General features: G+C 35.9%; 1 protein-coding gene across 2 annotated transcripts in view; it reads left to right on the top strand.

The window, feature by feature from the left end:
• Positions 1-3,299: 3,299 nt before the first annotated feature.
• The window catches only part of LOC122627202 (protein timeless homolog), a 179,063-nt gene continuing 164,434 nt past the window's right edge, over positions 3,300-17,928 (top strand). Inside the window, exons 1-14 of one of the 2 annotated variants that reach the window (XM_043808162.1) lie at positions 3,300-3,317; positions 3,658-3,789; positions 3,858-4,011; positions 4,092-4,272; positions 4,352-4,483; positions 4,557-4,652; positions 4,741-4,904; positions 7,750-7,867; positions 8,764-9,026; positions 9,577-9,709; positions 9,765-9,919; positions 11,380-11,513; positions 11,607-11,760; positions 11,873-11,953. In XM_043808162.1, coding sequence (XP_043664097.1) covers positions 3,696-3,789; positions 3,858-4,011; positions 4,092-4,272; positions 4,352-4,483; positions 4,557-4,652; positions 4,741-4,904; positions 7,750-7,867; positions 8,764-9,026; positions 9,577-9,709; positions 9,765-9,919; positions 11,380-11,513; positions 11,607-11,760; positions 11,873-11,953 — 1,859 coding nt within the window. In that variant the 5' untranslated portion in view covers positions 3,300-3,317; positions 3,658-3,695. Of the gene's footprint in view, positions 3,524-3,657; positions 3,790-3,857; positions 4,012-4,091; positions 4,273-4,351; positions 4,484-4,556; positions 4,653-4,740; positions 4,905-7,749; positions 7,868-8,763; positions 9,027-9,576; positions 9,710-9,764; positions 9,920-11,379; positions 11,514-11,606; positions 11,761-11,872; positions 11,954-17,928 lie in introns of both variants that reach the window. The other variant, XM_043808163.1, reaches the window with a different exon arrangement.

The raw sequence follows: 17,928 nt of genomic DNA, 5'->3' as shown, positions 1-17,928 counted from the left end.
GAGAAGAAAAAAGGAAAATAAGGGATAAAGAAAGGGAGAAGAGAGCAGAGAACAGAAATTACTTTCACGAGGTTGGTGCAATCGATTCCATCGTCTCACCGCAGGAAATTCGCTATGATTTTTCTCGGTCTGTGAAATTCGCTGGGGTGCACTCGTATGCGCTCTGTGTAGACGATTACGCGCGGTCATACGTTGTTAGGAAACGATCGAGAAGGTATACGGGGTGTTCAGAAATATATCATCGATATCGGTGGGAGGTTATTCTATTGCTTTTTTAATTTTTTCTTCTATAAAGTCATTCGCAATTACTACAAATACGTGGAGCTTTAATAAGTTGGGTATTCTAAAGGCGATTTAACAAATTTAATTAATTTTCGAGAATAGGTGAATGATGATATGTTACGAGTCACCATATAGATATATAAATTCGTTCTAACGAAAATAATATATGTAGTGTGTCCTCGTTCGTTTCGTGTGTGATAGAAGCGCGCAAAAGGTGAGAAAAAATGGGAAAGAATAAAAAACAACACGAACGTATGGGACGAGTTAAATCAGCGAACAGGTGCGAACGATTTCGTCGGATAACCCAATGACCTAGATATACACATATATATATACACTCGTTGATATTGATTGGTCATCGCTTGTTTGTCCCACACTACTCTCGGACACCAGCTTCATCGTTCTCCTCGCGGTTCTGCCATGACTATTGTTTTCGATTTCTCGCATCGTTCGCCCTCTACTACTCGCCATTCTTTTCTCTCTCTCTCTCTCCCTCTCTCTCTCTCTCTCCCTCTCTCTCTCTCTCTCTCTATCTTTCTCTTTTTATTTTTCTTCGTATCACTATCTCTACATCCCTTTTTCCCTTTACCGTTGGTAACTTCTTTCCTCCGTTTATCGCACTCCTGACTTTTCTCATCGATCTTTTTTCCTTACGACGGAATTGGATTTATGGCTTTATTTTCCTCTTTTGTGGACAATGTCTACTCAAGCAGATTGCTCATCGAAGACGTAGACTTGTATTATAGCGAAATAATAGAGATCCTTGATCCCCTCTCTTTCATGTTGACTACACGGGAAGAAGAAAAAAAAAACGATAGAAAAAGCGACCTCTTTGATGGGCACGTCCTCGCTTGACGAAACAAATTCGCAATCGAGGACAGTATAAGTAAGGAAAAGATGAGAGAAGAAAAGATAGCAAGAGAAGAGGGATGAATCTCTTTAGATTTTTCATTGAGATATTCTTGACTTCTGGACGGAGGAAAATAAATTGGAAGTTGCTTCCTGGGTGACTGCATTTACTACTTGAAAGCTGCACATTATATGCTGACAAGTTTCGACCTCCGTAGTAGTTTTGATAATAATCGATGAGAACTTCCTAGACATCGATCAAAGTAGAGAGTATACGAGACAGAGAGAATGTATGGTTCTTGTTGATACTATCCAAAGTAGCCAAAGTTGTGCTGGTTATATTAGATTAAATAAACATTAGTATGATGAAAGTTCATTTATGAAAAGTCAAAGTATTTGTATGATTTTATTATATATATATATATATATATATATATATATATATATACGTATGTATGTATGTATATATGTGTGTATGCATATATATATGTATATGTGTATATAGTATATAATATTAATATATAATAAAATTTAGATAATATTATATAAATAATGAGTAATTGAAAATGTTATTTTTTATTTTATTCTTTGGACAAATAAATTTAATAAAATGTCCTTGGCATATGCAACAATAGAGAACCAACATTGGGTTTGCAAGATTCAATGCATATATGTAAATCCCATTTATATTCCGTAATTGGAAGAATAAATTTTTATGGATGAATGGTCGATGCACTCGTGCAAATCGATTCACTGGTAATTCTACTAGTGCAAGCTTTGCACGAATTCAAAGTTACAATGCGACAATAACTTTTAGTCTTGTATCCACAAGAGAGTCATGCTTTTCCTGTCTATTTCTCTAGAGATTTATTGGATAGTGGACGAACGATATCGAATCACTATAATACTCGTAAAACTTAAAGAAAGATTTTAATCTTTCTCAAATCGTTTATATGTCTTTCGTTTTATACTGTACTGGTATGTATCACTGAAATGTTGCATTTAAAAAGTAATATAAAAAGAAATCAAACGATCATAGTCTAGAGTTTTATATCATAAAAATTGATTTTTTTCTGACTTGCTCGTATATAAAGTTCACCTTTTTCTGTGACACATGGCGTATAAACTAAGGTGTTCTAAAACTGCTATAAATTATACGCTAAAAGTCTTTCGATAACTCTCTCAAACCAAAAGCCGATGTACGTAGTTTCGTATGACTATTATTCTTCGCGAGATTATCAAACTTGCGATTTATCATATATGTGTGTGTATATACATATATATACATATATATACATACATACATATATACATATTATTTTAAAATGAGTGCAAAGTTATTTGTTATTTCCATTTGCGTATATTATTACATTCAACATAGAACTTTTGTCGACATATTCCATTTTCTAAAGGAAAGATTTCCAAGTAGATCGTTAGATCTTTGATGAATGAATTTCGTTGAAAGGATTAGATCCGTTTAAGTTTAATTATTTTGAACGTAGTCTTGCTCATTCGCGAGAGAAACGTTCATTAATTTAGACTTTTCTGAGTAAACTTACTAAAAAGAACAGTTATACAAAACCATTATTAGAATGATAGAGAACTTATTTTTATCATTTCGAAACTTTTGCTTTTTGTATTAGTTCGGAATACGAAATCTCACGGATCGATCGGTCAAAAAGCAATGCCATGATTGCATTCGCGTTTGTGCTCGCTTCGAAGAACTTTCCTATCGATAGAAATATCGATTTTCATTACCTTCCCGGTTTAACCTACTTCTCTTTTCTGAACAAGATATAACAGAAACGAACAGGAATGAACGTATTTGAATTCTGAATGATTGAAGAGAGAGCTAAGACTATACCATATATTATACACGTATATGTATATAGCTGTTACATTTCTAATTGATTGATCAATCAGGTCAAAAATTAATTTTGAGAATATTCCTTAAATTTGTTAATTTATCACTTAATACTACAAGAAATGTAATAGTTAACAAATAATAATTTTGTTTTAATTAAATAATTTTAAATAAAGAATATTTGTTACGATAACACGGTGTTCATATTCATATTTCGTTTTCGAAGATTCATTTGTTATTCGCTTTCTGATTGGCCACTCTCTCTTGCTCGATTGCGCGCTGCAGTAAATTTTCGCGCGCTTTTTCACCTGTTGCTTTGAATGTATGTATCGCATGTGTATAATATTGTTATATCTTTGAAAGAAGTTATTTAAGTGTTATTTTTGTGATGAAATAGCTACTTTATTGTTTTTTGATATACAGAAGTGTTTTCGTTTGATAAAGATAGCTCATTGTCAACATTTTTTACTACACGTGTACTATTCTCGAGTTTCTAACCTTATAAAATCGGAATATTATCATTTCTAGGTACTATAGCTAGCATGTAAAAAGTATATAGTAAATATAAAAAAGATCTGAGGAACTAAACTTTCATCCTCATCTAATTTATTTAGATTGGACTATAATAATAACGTTTAAAAATATATTTATCATTGTCCTAGTATTACTTCACTTGGCTTCAAAATATCCTAATGCAATAATGGCAGATTATATGTCTGCGGAGTTAGCAGCTACTTGTGCTGCATTGGGTTATTACGATGGAAAAAAATATTATTTGGATGAACATTGTCTGGGTGAGTTGCTTATAGATATAAGTTAATAATGATGATATGATAGAAAACTTATTTTTAATATGTTGTAGATGTTATTAAGGATTTGATAAAATATTTAAAAAGAGATGATGATGCTCATTCCATACGTCGTTATCTTGGCCAAACAAAATTACTTCAATCTGATCTTTTAAAAATTTTTATACAACACTGTAATAAACTTGAATTATGGGATGTATTATTAAGGCAAGTTTTGATATATAGGTTTAGATAAGAAGCATAATTATATGTATATAATATGTGTATATAAATTTTATATTTATTAGGTTAATTATTAATTTAACGAGTCCTGCCTTATTAATTTATAATGAACAAATACCTATGGACAAGACTATGCGCAATTTCTATTTACAAATTATATCACATTTGCAAAGTTATAAAATAGCTTTAGCAGATGATCAAATATGGATAATAGTTAATAATCGCTTGACCAATATCTTCAGTATCGTAAGTTTTAATTTTGAAGTTGTTGCTATAAAATAGTCATTTAGAATAAGTTCCTTTAAAAATTTAATTATTATAATAGGATAATATGGAAAGAGGAGAAGAAAATGAGATGATTATTGAAAGAATTTTAGCATTAATCAGGAATGTACTTCAAGTTCCTCCTGATGAAAATGAAAAGCGTACTGATAATGATGCTACAGTTCATGATCAGGTAACTTATCAAGTTATGTTTTTTTTTTATGATTATTGAAGGTGTTATTTTATAAGATATTTGTTATTTGCAGGTATTATTTGCACTTCATGCATCTGGTATTGTCGATATATTACTCTTCATTGCAAGTAGTGCTAAAGAACAACAATATCATATGCAGATTTTAGAGGTATATATTATAATTTTTGAATAAAATATTACATTTTAATGAAGTGTATATCAAATCATGCTGTGATATTTAATATATACTTTTATAGATCATATCATTGATGTTACGTGATCAAAGTGCAAGTCAGTTGGCATCAGCAGGTTTACAGCGTAGTACAATAGAAAAGGAAAAGGATGAAGCATTGCTACTATCTATACGACAGAAAGAAAAATTGGAAAAATTTGAAAAATTAAAGAAGTACGCCGGTGCTAGGTAAGGATAATTATTATATAAACATTATAAAATTCTACAAAAAGAAAAAAAAATAAGTTTTACGGGGTCTTAGATAACTTACAAATACGGGAATCCGACTTTAAGTTGGCTTTTAATCCACTCGTGACCCATTTATTTATAAACTTATAATTAACGATATAACATGGGAAAACATATAATCGTATGAATAAAATTTTAAGATGACACCTCCCTGGATCTTATCTTCTTATTTGGGTCAGATTTTTATCGCTTTCATCACTCCCGTCTTCTTAAAGCTTTTCAAGCGAACCTTTCAGAATTCCGCACGCAATAAAAAGCTCCAAGCTCGCTATTAAATTCATGACATATTAATTTAAACAAAATCCTCTCGTTTTTCTTACGATTCCTTAATTTTTTCGTGAATGATACTCGAAATTGTCAAGGAATATTATTTTTACAAATATCGCGACTGTTCTCTAATGTTATGCTCTAAATTGTACATAACTCGATTCTTCGCTCCTATTCATAATTCTAAAATTCTTATCTATATTAATTTTTTGTTTATAAACACATTATATTAAAATACCAAGTTAAGATTATTAAATCATTCTGTACTTCCAATACATTTAACGTCACGTTTCTTAAAAATCTTTACACGATGTATTTTCTTTCGTGGCGAGTCATTTTTCATAGATACCGATATGGGGTGTCACGTTTTTTTCTCGATTCATTTCATTCATTCCATCGTGTGCACGAGCACGAAATGGCGATGTATTAAACCGAGAAGATTCCAGGCTCGACGCGTTGAACCGTACTGTGCGCGTTCTACCGCTTCTGGCTCTGACAAGGGGGACATTCAGACTTATGAATCTGAGATTTTGATGAAAACATTTTCAAATGAAATAAGGAATTGAATATACAAAGTCTATAAATACAACAGCGTTTCTAGCTAGCTGTAGTATTCTTTTTTCAAAAAATCGGCTTGAAATTGGAATTTTGATGTTTAATCAAGTTTAGTTTCTGCTAGAGCTTGATAAAATAAAAAAAAAGTTTTTTATTTTCGATTTAAAATCATTGATATGAAAGTAAAATGATAATCAACTTTTCAAATCAGAAAAAGAAGAGAAGGACTTGTCAGAACTAATATTATATTCGACTATATTATATTATTCTATATTATATATATCATTCTACGATTACCTATTTCATTTAAGACTCGATTTTGTAAAAATCCCAGATTCATAAGTTTGAAAGTTTTCTCATAAGTTGTTTCCATTTTAACGGTTCAATGAGTATAAGTGCCGAGAAGATATAAATACGGTGTGGGAAAAGCATGGAGAGGCTGGCTTTCTGATGACTACGCTACTCAACACCGGATATCTTTTGGGTTGAATCGCGATCGTTCTCTTACTCACGTTGCTTCGGCTAGTGTTGCTTCTCTCGTAGTATGACGACGACGACGACGATGACGACGCATATGTTGTAATGAATATGACCTAGTTTTTAAGATAGGACTGCCGGGTTTGAACGCGCGCGAATAGAAGGCTTTTATCCACTTGTTGGGAAGAAGCGAGCTGTATTCTAGTAACGAGCTCCTTCTTCGTTCAGGGCACCCTCACACACACACACACACACACATCTCTCGCTCTCTTGCTTTCTTCCATTCTCGCGAGGCCGTGTGCTCAACGCGAAATGCTTTTTGCGACTTGAAAGGAAACGGGGGTTGGGTGAAAAAATTCGCTTCTTCTTTTCTTTTTATTTTATCTTTCTCCCTTTTCCCATGGTCGAACGTCGGGATAAGTCGATCGGAAAACGATAAAGCGACCGAGCTACGAGTCAGGAGCAGCAGAATCGAGACGCAAGCCCATCCTGGGGTTCCTTCTTTTTAGTCTTGTCTCTTGAGTCTTCGGGGTTAAGGGGGTAAAAGTCGGCTGTACGACGCGCAAATGGGATCGATGTATGGATAAGTCGAGTTCTAGGATATACGGTGATTCTACATTTTTTGATAATATTATTTTATATTTATTTGTTAAATATATTTTAATATTAACGTAAAACGTACAAACTTTTTATGAGTACTTGTAAAATTATATACGGTGTAATTTCACGTGTATTTTGATTAAAAAAAAAATTTTTTTTTTAGATTACCTACTTTCGAACAATGAATTTCTCGAATGGCCTGGTTTAATTTCACGAATGGTCCAAGTTCAACATCAATCTTTCCGTGTATTGTAGTTTGAAAAATTTAACCGACGATTGGAAAATGGTTCGGGTAGAAATACCGCGTAAATGAATTTGTCGATAGAGAGTACGGAGGAGTTGTAAAGGAAAAAGGAAAGAGGAATTGAGAGCGAGAAGTTAACAGGGAGGGAATGAGAGAAAGAAAGAGAGGCGCGAAATAGGAGAAAGTGAAGGAGGCTGCCTTCGTCATTTAAGAAACTATCTGCCGATGACAGCCGTCTTCTATTCCATTGATTGGATTTTCAGGAGTTATGGATAAAATTGGATTTGAATGATAAGCTTCTCTTTTACTCGCGAACTTGGAATCGAGCACTGGGTTCTATCTTCAATCAGAGATTGAGAGTTGCCGCATCCACTCTGCTTCTTCTTGGAGAAGTCCTTTCTTACTTCAAATGTATCCATTTATTCTACCTTTTCTATATGAGCCTTTTCTATGAAATGGCACTCTGTACGAGCATAAATAATAAGTACTTTTCACATCGATGAAAAGTAACAATACATTTGATACTTTTATCGTTTCGAATCGTGCTCATAAATTTTCATGAAATACACACACACAACTACGTCCGTACGATTTCAAATCTCGAATATTTATGTTATTTGAACATTTTTCTTCCCTTTCCAGGCACTCGCGTTTCGGCGGTACCTATGTGGTACAGAATATGAAGGCAATCGGAGACAATCAAATGTTGTGTCACAAACCTTATGAAAAAGTCGAGGCAGTCGAGTTCAATTCCCAAAAGGTAAGGGCGAATGCAAGCTATTATATCTACTTTGGAAATGTTACAGGTCGATGCTTTTCGTGGTTATTTTTTTTCTTTTTTTCTTTCATTCGACTATGAAACGTATCTCGTATAAAGGTAAAAAGAAAAGAAAATATAATAAAAAGGTGGAAAGAGTGAGAATGAAATCGCTTAAAGAAAATGGCTTATTCAATTAGGCAGGTGGCTTTTCGCGTTAGTTTTCATTAGCGAGTAAGTGAGAAGAGCTCGTTCGGATTCGAATGAAAATACGCTTGTTAATTAGAGTTATCCTTGCGTAATTAGAGTTCGGCCTATTCTTAATAGTACTTTGAAGCATTTAAAAGTGGGTCAGCTGTTCTTCTCTCGCACCCTCCTTAAAACTCGGCTTCTTCTGTCTCTTGCTCTTGCGTTTAGATTGCGTCTCTACCCTCTTTTACTGTGCGGAGTGCTATCCTTTTCTCTCTCTCTCTCTCTCTCTTTCTCTTTCTCACTTTCTCTCAGGTTACTATTACCCTCTTCTATCCTATCTCCAGTCTTCGAGAACAGCAAAACTTTTCCTGGTATCCACGTGCCGCGTTTTCATTATGTACCGTCATAAATTTGCTCGTAGCTCACGTCCATGGGTTAGTTCATGGGTGTTTGAAAGCATCATTCTAGCGAGGTGCCGGTAAGACCTATTATGCAGGACTTTTACACTCTTCTTACATCCACTTCGCCCGCTCTTTTTCTCCTCTTTTTAGCGTGCTTAGATCACGCCATTACGACAGAACGATGCCATTTACTTCTTTTTATATACATTACATCACATTCCTACGTGCTTCGCAAATTTTCTTTACGATCCCTCTTCGAAACGTTGGAATTTCGAAATAACCTTCCGAATCTTCTATCTTCAACAGACGAAAGTAAAGAAACCGAAGAACAAATTGCCGATACAGGATTCAACGAACCAACGAAGATCAGCATTGAGCATAAGACTTTTCCTTAAAGAATTTTGCGTGGAATTTCTTAATGGTGTATACAATCCAGTAATGAGATATGCAAAGTCGTGCGTTATCAGTGACGTTCAATGTGATACAACGGAGGGTAGTTGTTATCTCTGGGCGTTACGTTTTTTCATGGAATTTAATCGATGTTACAAGTTTCAAGTAAAATATGTGAGGTAAGTTGAACGTGTATTAACGAGTAAATAAGAGAAAGGGAGAGAAAGGGGGAGAGAGAGAGAGAGGGAGAGAGAGAGAGAGAGAGAGAGAGAGAGAGAGAAGTAACGTTAATCGAGAGGAAGTAGATGACTTTATTTTCGGTAAACCGAAGGTCACGGAGATCCCTCTCGTTGCGAAGTAGCTGCTGCTCGATATAAGCGGTGGGAGAACGAGTTTCCGAACTCGTTTTACGCATCGTCGCTTTTTTGGATGCGTCTGTACGAAGTGCACTTTCTAGTTCTCTATTTTCGTGACTGTATTACGTATCCAGATACATGTATACATACAGACACGCACACACATTCTCTATCTTTCTCTTTAATTCATCTTATTTCCAACTTAAGCAATGTATACTTCGGAGCATAAATTTTGTCAGAGATTTCGCGTGCAATCAATTTGTGCGTACGTGTAATTTCACTTTCGTTTGCTTTTTCTTTTTTATTCGTAAAGGAAGATTTTTCGTGGTTCGAAAATGATGGATATAATATGTCTATTTGATTTTGTTCACAGCGAAACGATATCCACGGAAATATTTTATATAATACAAAGACAAATGGATCAGTATTATGAGATGATCGTTACCGATAAGAAGAGGATACCGATATGGTCTTACAGATTGCATTTGGCTTTGAAAGCGTATAAGGTGAGAAGGAAAGAAATGATCGATGGAATCGTTGAAATGACGTATAATATTTTAGGAACTCCTTTATACCTTAATGGCGATGGATAAAAGTCCGGATCAAGATATAAGAGAATCTAGTAAGGTCATTAAAAGCAACGTGTTTTATGTCCCGGAATATCGGGAAACGATACTCTCTCAGCTTCTCAACTTCGATGAATTTAAGATGTCACGGTTAGTAAAGAATTATTCTTGTATCGTGTTTACAACGTCAACGCGACACTTTGAATAACGTTTACATCGTTAAAATAATATACCTAGTCGTATTATAACGTTTGATCGATCAGAGGGTAAAAACCAAGCGCTAGCAACCAAACGACTCAGCGTCATTAGTCGGTCTTAGAGCTTACGTTCAGTAATTAAAATTACGCGACAGTAAAAACTTGGCAGAAGTAATTAATAAGTTTCAAATGGTCTGCCAAGTTTTGAGACAGTAACGAGATTGAAAAGTTTGAGAAACGCGGAGCGGCGAACGACGAGTACTTGGCCCGTCGAGTTCTCCAAACTTAAATATATTTTCTCTTTGATTTTCAACGAATCTCGCTTCTTGCCTGTTCTCAATTTTACGCGAAAGGCGTTACGTCCGTCGGCATACTTATCTTGTTCGCGTCTCTCGACATCGAGCCCACTCTTATCGATTTGCCTGGTATTGCCGAACGAAAAAAAAGAACTGTTTACCAAAAGTTTTATCTATCGCAGACAGATTGATTCACTTTCAGATCAATCGGTCGACTTCTTTGCCATGCCTGCCTCTTCATCCTCTTTCCTTTTTTTTTTCTATCCACTTCTACTAACGCAACTCTATCCTTTTTCGGCTATTTCTTTTCTCCTTTTCGCCGATTCTCATCCCCTATCTTTTCTCTACCGAATAGCTCTTCTCTTCCCTCTTTTTCTTCGTTTCTTGCCGGAATAAACAACTTTTATCGACCTTCCGGCCAAGCGAAATGGGGGAAAGGCGGTGGGTGTTCGAGTTGCTACGAGTTTGACGGCTTTTCCTGGGATTTCCACGACGGAAATGTAAGGGCGCCGCGGTGTACCACCGCGATATCGTCTCGTCGCTTTGACGTCTCGGCGATGCCGAGGAAAACATAGTTCCGAAGACTCTGTCAAACTTTCCCGGCAACACCCCGCTAGAGTATAAATTGATAAATTAACCGTTGCTGTTGCCACTCTTGACGGCTAACATTGTTGTCGCTTTGTTTGCCCTTGTTGTTTATGCTCATTGTCTCAAAGACTTAACCGATATTCTATAGCTAATGAGACATTCGCAGTATATTTCATTCGAGAAATTTTCCTTAAAATGAATAATCCGAAATTATTTCGTGAATTAATCAAATTACTTTTGTTTTTTTATTCCTTTATCCGTCTATTTTATTCCTTTTATTTCTTGATGTCAAAAACATACAGACTGATCATTTTAAGTATATTACGGATCATTATAGTGCAAATACCATTTCCACTCCTTTAACCGTAAGACGAGAATTACGTTTCAAGGATGTGAATCGCAAGAACTGGGTTACCTGCAAGACATCTTATTTAGCATTGTGTCAGCTCGCAAAAGATCTCGTTATCTCGGTACCGCAGAACCCCAAGGAGAATCTCAAGAAATAAGTTGTTTAACCTCGCGTTTGCAGGAAATACCTGATCGACCTAGTAACGACCACCCACATTTTTCTGAAGATGTTAGAACAGTTTTGCGCCAAGGGACAACGAAGTCTCATCGTCCAGAAGTTAAAGAAGAAACGACACAAAAGTAAAAAGCAGAAATGTAAGATGTAGAGAATTTGTACAGAGTTTGTGCTTCTTAAAGTTGTTCTTTTTTTTATTTTTCTTTTTAATATTTTCTCTCAAACTTTTCTAGCTATATCGCGGAAAGAAGAAACGTCTAACCCGAGCTTAGAAAATCGTTGGGACGATCTGGCACCGGAATTATCTGCGGTGATGCAAGATGGAGGCTCGATGCCGGAAATGATACCGTTTGACGCGACACTCGATACACCCGTTGACGATCAAAAGTACATCTACTTCTTTCTCAATCATTTTACAATGATTTCTAGCCTTATTCGACGACGTCGAAAGAAATCTTTTTCGTTTAATTTTATGCAAAACTGTCGAATTTGTTTCTAGGAGCGATGCAATGAAGAGAATTCAAAAGCTGTTACGATTGAAGCATTTTGAGAATGCTGTTGGACTTCTGCGAGCTTGTCGGTAAGAATTTTTTTCAAAATGTTTTCAAATGTTATATGCTTATAATCATATAAGTTATCATGAGAATACAGCAACGCTGTTAAAATATTTATTTATTAAATCAAAGAAAATTGTTTTATTATAAAATTCTCGTGCTTAATGCTTTCTGTAGACGATTGGAATTTTTCGCACGCGTTTTATTAAAATTTTTGTATAGGAATTTTTGCCTTCTGAAGTTTACGATAAAAGAGCTTCTCCGTCATCTGGGGTAACGTCAGACCAATTAGAGCATATAATCGTGAATTCACGTGGTGGCACGAGGCGCGACTCGTCTTCTAATGTATTCAGGAAAAAGCCCACTACCTTTTTCTTTGTTAGGAACCCTCGTCTTTTTTCAGCAAAGCACAATATACTGCGATGGTAGATGGCTCGGAGTAACCTCGATGTTGCGGGGAAGCTGACCTCGTGGATGCTTTGTTTTAGCAAACAATGGGCTTCGGTGTAATGGGGTTAGAAAGTGAACGAAAAGTTGGGATTTATTCTTGTACGACCGATGAATTTTTGACCGCCGTTTGAAACGCAGCTAGGGCGACGATCATGCTCGAATAAATTCACGCCAAAGCCTTTTGTGCTTCCTCCATTTAAGCTTTTCTTCTTTGCCCGGATTCCCAAATAGTTTTTAATACCGGCGTAAACGCAGCCTCAAAAATCTCTCGCGAATCGAAGGTTTAGGAGGGACAAAGAGAATGAGAAAGAAGAGAACAAAAGCGAACGAGAGACGCGAAACTCTTTATCGGGTTATTTATGTGCGAAACCTCGCGCGGAATATAATCTCTCTTCGAATCTTTTTTTCTTTTCCTTTTTATTTTTTTCTTTTTTCTTTTTTCTCTCTCCCTCCGAAGTTTAGGCACCTCATTTGCATGAAGTTCGTAGCAAAATTTACATGGACTCCTCAGCTAACATAATCTTATTTTTCAAGGCTGTCCCTCTACCTTTCTCTCACCTTTTTCAAGTACATTAGGCGAATGCATAAAATAAGCGAAAGTATTTGCATAGCCTTTTGAACGCGGCCGTGCACTAAAATCGTACTTTTTCGTTAAATCATAATTTTTACATCGAACGATGTAATAAGTGAAATTTTCTTCCCCTTGTTAACATTATGTCTCACGTCCAAAAGAGACAAATTTACGTTCGAACTATCATGATTATTTAATCCTGATATCTACCGAATTATTCGTCAATTTTCTCTCCCTTTCTCTATCTCTTTCTCTCTTTCTCTCTCTTTCTCTGTTATTCTCTCTCTCTCTCTCTCTCTCTCTCTCTCTCTCTCTCCCTCTCTCTCTCTCTCTCTCTCTATCCTTCCGCTTGTTTTATCGAACCCTTCAGACTCTCTCAACGTTCGCTCTTTTCGATCACCCGGGCAATTAAGCAACGAACAGTCGAGCGTTTACACTGCCACAGATATTTACATTACATTAAATCTTAAAGGGATGCACGGCTCTTGTAACGCGAGAGTATACGGCGGTTCATCGAGGTGAATTGGTGGTACCCATCCAGGTCTTTGAAGTTCTCCGTCTACAAATGCGCCCGTGTGTCCCTTCGCCAACTTGTTTCTCTCTTCCACCTCGGTTACCCTTCCACCTCGAAAGCTTAATCGCCGTTCCGACTGTCTCGTGAAAGCTATTCTTTGCGGACGAAATCGTCAACGAACAAAGGGATTCTTTTGTTCCGTACTATTGATTTATCCCGATGTTAATTTCTCTTTATCTTTAAAGACAGTTTTATTTATTTTAACAAGTAACTTTTCTTTTTTCTTCTTGGAAAAGTAAGTTTTCTTATATGGAATACCCGTAGATAGGCCTCTGTGTATTGGATCGACTCTCGAATATGACCCCATCGTCATACTTGAGAAACTATTCTAACATCGTGGTTTCGTTTTGTAGAAAAGTAACTCGTCTGATGGAACAACAACTAAGTTACTTCGTAGATCCCGAGTGTAGAATAGGGAAGCTTCTATCGAAGCAGCTCCTGAATTGAAGCACGGTTATACTTTCCGGAACTATCCTTTTGGTACCTCCATCTCATGGTATCGTTTTATGTTGAAGAACCATTTCTGATGGAATAATAATTTTCTAACGAAATGGTTTTGGAAGAACGGGTCAAGTAGGTACTTACGCCTTATCGAAAGTTTGACTCGAAAGTTGTTATTTTTTAACTTCGTATGATAGATCTTTCTTTGATTTTTTTATTTTATCTTATTTATTTATTTATTTATTTATTTATTTATTTTTTGATCATACGACGAATATTCTTTTTCACTGGCGTTACACGTCATCGTGTGGCTCGAAAGTTCTATCCTTTTACCCCTCACCATGTAATTTGTTCCATCCAAGATCGTTTCTATATCGTTCGAAGAGATCTTTTGCAATATTCTCTTGTCCAGTTTATGAGAGGTAAGATTTAGCGCTGCTAGTATATAATGGAAGAGAGACGATCCATGGCGACCTTGTGCACATAGTAGGATAAAAGGAAATGACAGTCTGTTGACCGACCCTTCTGTAATCGGAGCAAGGCGCGGGCAATATTAATAACACATTCACAATGTTACATGAATATTACGGCAATCGATATACACATACAACCGTACATATACATACAACATAACATATATTCATCCCAGACGTTCTCCCCCTATAGGATATTCAAGAACAAATATACAAATCCTCGGATATCCTGTCGGTTCGATGAACTGACGAAACGAATGAGAAAAAACGAATATCAAATATATTTCGCATAGGTTTAATATCTATCCACGTTTTTCTCTAACGTTTGAATTTCCAATTATAGAAATATTTTCTATATTCATATTACCTATCTCGTATTTACATACTCATATTATCTATTAACTCTAATAAAAGATCACGAAATATCATTCAGAATTAGAAGATACTTTCGTTATTAAAATCGATTCCGCTCGTTAGGAATATGTAAATTTAATATTATTTTATACTACTTCGTTTGAAAGGTTTTTTCCGTCAGTGATCGTTATTCTGGATTTATTTTGTTCTTTCAATTACACTGATACGTAAAATGAAAAAAAGAGGAGTGGACTCTCACGTGTTGTCAGCCACGGCCAATACCGAAATTATTCGTTCGATTGCATGCAAAATCAGTGGCGTTGGCGTTTTAGAATAGCGCGTCTACTGAGAGAGGAGAGAGAGAGAGAGAGACTCCTTTGTCGTGAAACTTCAAATCGAAGGATAATGGGGATTGTATGGTGGTGGATTTCTATTCAGAAAGCCACCAGCAGAAGCTCCCTATACGAGCCACTTCTTCAACCACGGGAAGTGTGTCCTCACTCTTGTGTTCCTCTTTTCTCCCTTACGTTTCACCCTACACCACCATCATTTCCATCACTAGCACCATCTTCCCTTCCACCGGTACCTTCTTCTTCTCGCCACCTGCGGAAGCTTCGCAATGTCCGCTTATTGGATTCACCCTCGACCTAGGGATTTCGCACTTTCTAAAAGCTTCCCCAAGTACCTAGAGCTCTCTGACCCACGCGACAGCTCAGTATATAACGGATTACGTGTCTCCTCTCATGTAAACGAAACGAATCGTTCGTCTGATTTTACTCTTCAGAACAAAATTTGCACGAGAACCAATCCCTTTAAATCCTCTAAGTCGAGACCTCGAAACTCGTTGATCTATATTGTAATTGTGATGATTAGAAGATTAGATTTTTTCCCTTTTTTATACACACACACACACACACACACACACACACACACATATCGTTCATAAATATTTACTTTGTACGTTTTATTCGAAATATTTTTTTTCTTTTTTTTTTTTTTTTACATTGTCAGCGACCCAGTTACAATGTGCTGCATTCGATCTCAAACGATATTTATTATGCATGAAAGGGTAAGATTAGATGAGATCGCTCGTTTCTATTTCACTTGCTCGTTTCTATTTCTTGTTTCGTACATTGAGAAAATAAAGACTCGGAAAATCGTGGCGTAAAGAGTAACAGTAGCGAAAGAATTTTCCTTGGTACGAGATGGATGTATCCTCGAGGCAAATCTGATGTCGTGTCTTTATCCTTGATTCACGTCTCTCTGACTTTCTCCTCTTCCCACGACGCCTTCATTTCGACTTTCGGTATATTTCTTGGTATAAGACGTCTCGTCTCGTCTCTTATCTTTCATTATTTTCCTCTTCCTTTTTCTTTTCCTTTTTTTTTGCTACTTTTTCTGTTTCTCTCTCTCCCTCTCTCTCTCTCTCTCTCTCTCTTTCTCTCTTTCTCTGTCTCTCTTATCTTTTACACCTTTTTTTTTATTAAAATTCAAGCCGAGTGAAATTCTCTAGGAGAACCATCTCCACTGGCAAGCAGAGAGCGCGTCAGGGTTAAGAGTGCTCCGCCATTAACTATACCCTTTTACAGAGACTTCTACCAAGATGTGATTTTACCTTTGTCCTCAAGTCACGTACGCAGACTTTCACCTTTCTCTCGATGTTCCTCCGTTCTCACAGGAATAGAAGCTTCCTAAAACGGTACGACATCTCTCTCAGCTTTTATGGAATTGCAATGTCTCCCACTCTTCCTCTTCTTTTCATTTTCTCTTTCATACTCTTTTCTCTCTCGCTCTCTATCTCTCTTATTTCGTTTACTGATTTTTATAAGAAATGATCGATCGTTTTCTTCTTGACTGTGGTGAAAAGAATTGGGGAGAGGTTGCATTTGATAACCTTCACGAATAACTTCGAAATATTTTTAACGGAATCGTTGTGATCTTCTTGAAATTGAATATTTATCGTATATCGATTCTTTCTACTACGAAAATAAAGAAGCATATAGAAAAGAGAGAGTAAGAGAGAAGGAAACAATAAGAGATGCAATGAAATCTTGATGCGAGCGATCGTTTTAGTGTCGAACGACAAGCTTTTCCATAAATTCGAGGAGATGCTCACGTAAGGTGAATTGCAGCTCTGTCTTTTTCAAAAGGAAAGATTCTCTTTTCTTATTCTTCTCGTTCTCTCTATTTTTGTCTTTCGACGAATTATCGCCCTTTCTTTATTTATCCAACGACTACAATTTTAACGTATACACAGCTTTGCTATTAATTTACTAGTATCTCATTTTGAAATATCATCACTTAAGTTGTCTTTAAATATTATTTATATATTTGAATGTAAGATTCTATTTTGCTAATCATCAAATGAACTGATCTTTGTTACTCACGATTGAAAAAAAAAGGTTTTAAGATAATTATTTTCGAGTTTGTATTTTATAAAACACTCTTTTTTTATATATGTGTGCATAATCCAAATATTTCGACGTTAATTAAAACTAAATGACACTTTAGTGAAAATAATGTACGTAAGAAAGGTAACACACCGCAGTCAATGAAAGCTCGAATAGTGTCAAGATGAAAAAAGAAAAGAAAAGAAGTTGAGGGGTTGAAGCAGCATCAGGAATGCGAGAATGTCCGAGGGTGCGATTCTCGGAGGGTGCGAACCACTCGACTCGTAAGGAGTTGGACCTTGGTGTAGATCGTGGCAATGTTCACGGGACCTTTCACGTATGCCGTGCTCTCTTCTAGCCTTCGAATTTCCTCCTTTCGAGCTGCAAACATTTCTGCTCGGAAGATAACGAAAGTCGTGTGCGTTAAATGGCTTACGCTCTATTTGATCGCCTAACCACACTACTTCGTATTAAGCGAGAACTCATGCCACCTGATTATCTTCTTATTCCGTATTTGCTTGGAACACGTATTTCTATGTACATGTGTATATATATATATATATATATATATATATATATATATATATGTATGTATGTATGTATGTATGTATGTATGTATGTATGTATGTATGTATGTATATGTACACACGTATATGATCTTTATTATACTGACGAGAATTTGGTTCAATATTCGTAAAGTATAAGAGAGAATGAAGAAATTAAAAATTTATTCTCTTACAAGTTCAAT

The sequence above is a fragment of the Vespula pensylvanica genome, chromosome 2, assembly GCF_014466175.1.
Source record: "Vespula pensylvanica isolate Volc-1 chromosome 2, ASM1446617v1, whole genome shotgun sequence".
Taxonomy (NCBI): Eukaryota; Metazoa; Arthropoda; class Insecta; order Hymenoptera; family Vespidae; genus Vespula; species Vespula pensylvanica.
The sequence above is the reverse complement of the archived record's forward strand: the minus strand, read 5'-3'. Positions and strand labels throughout refer to the sequence as shown.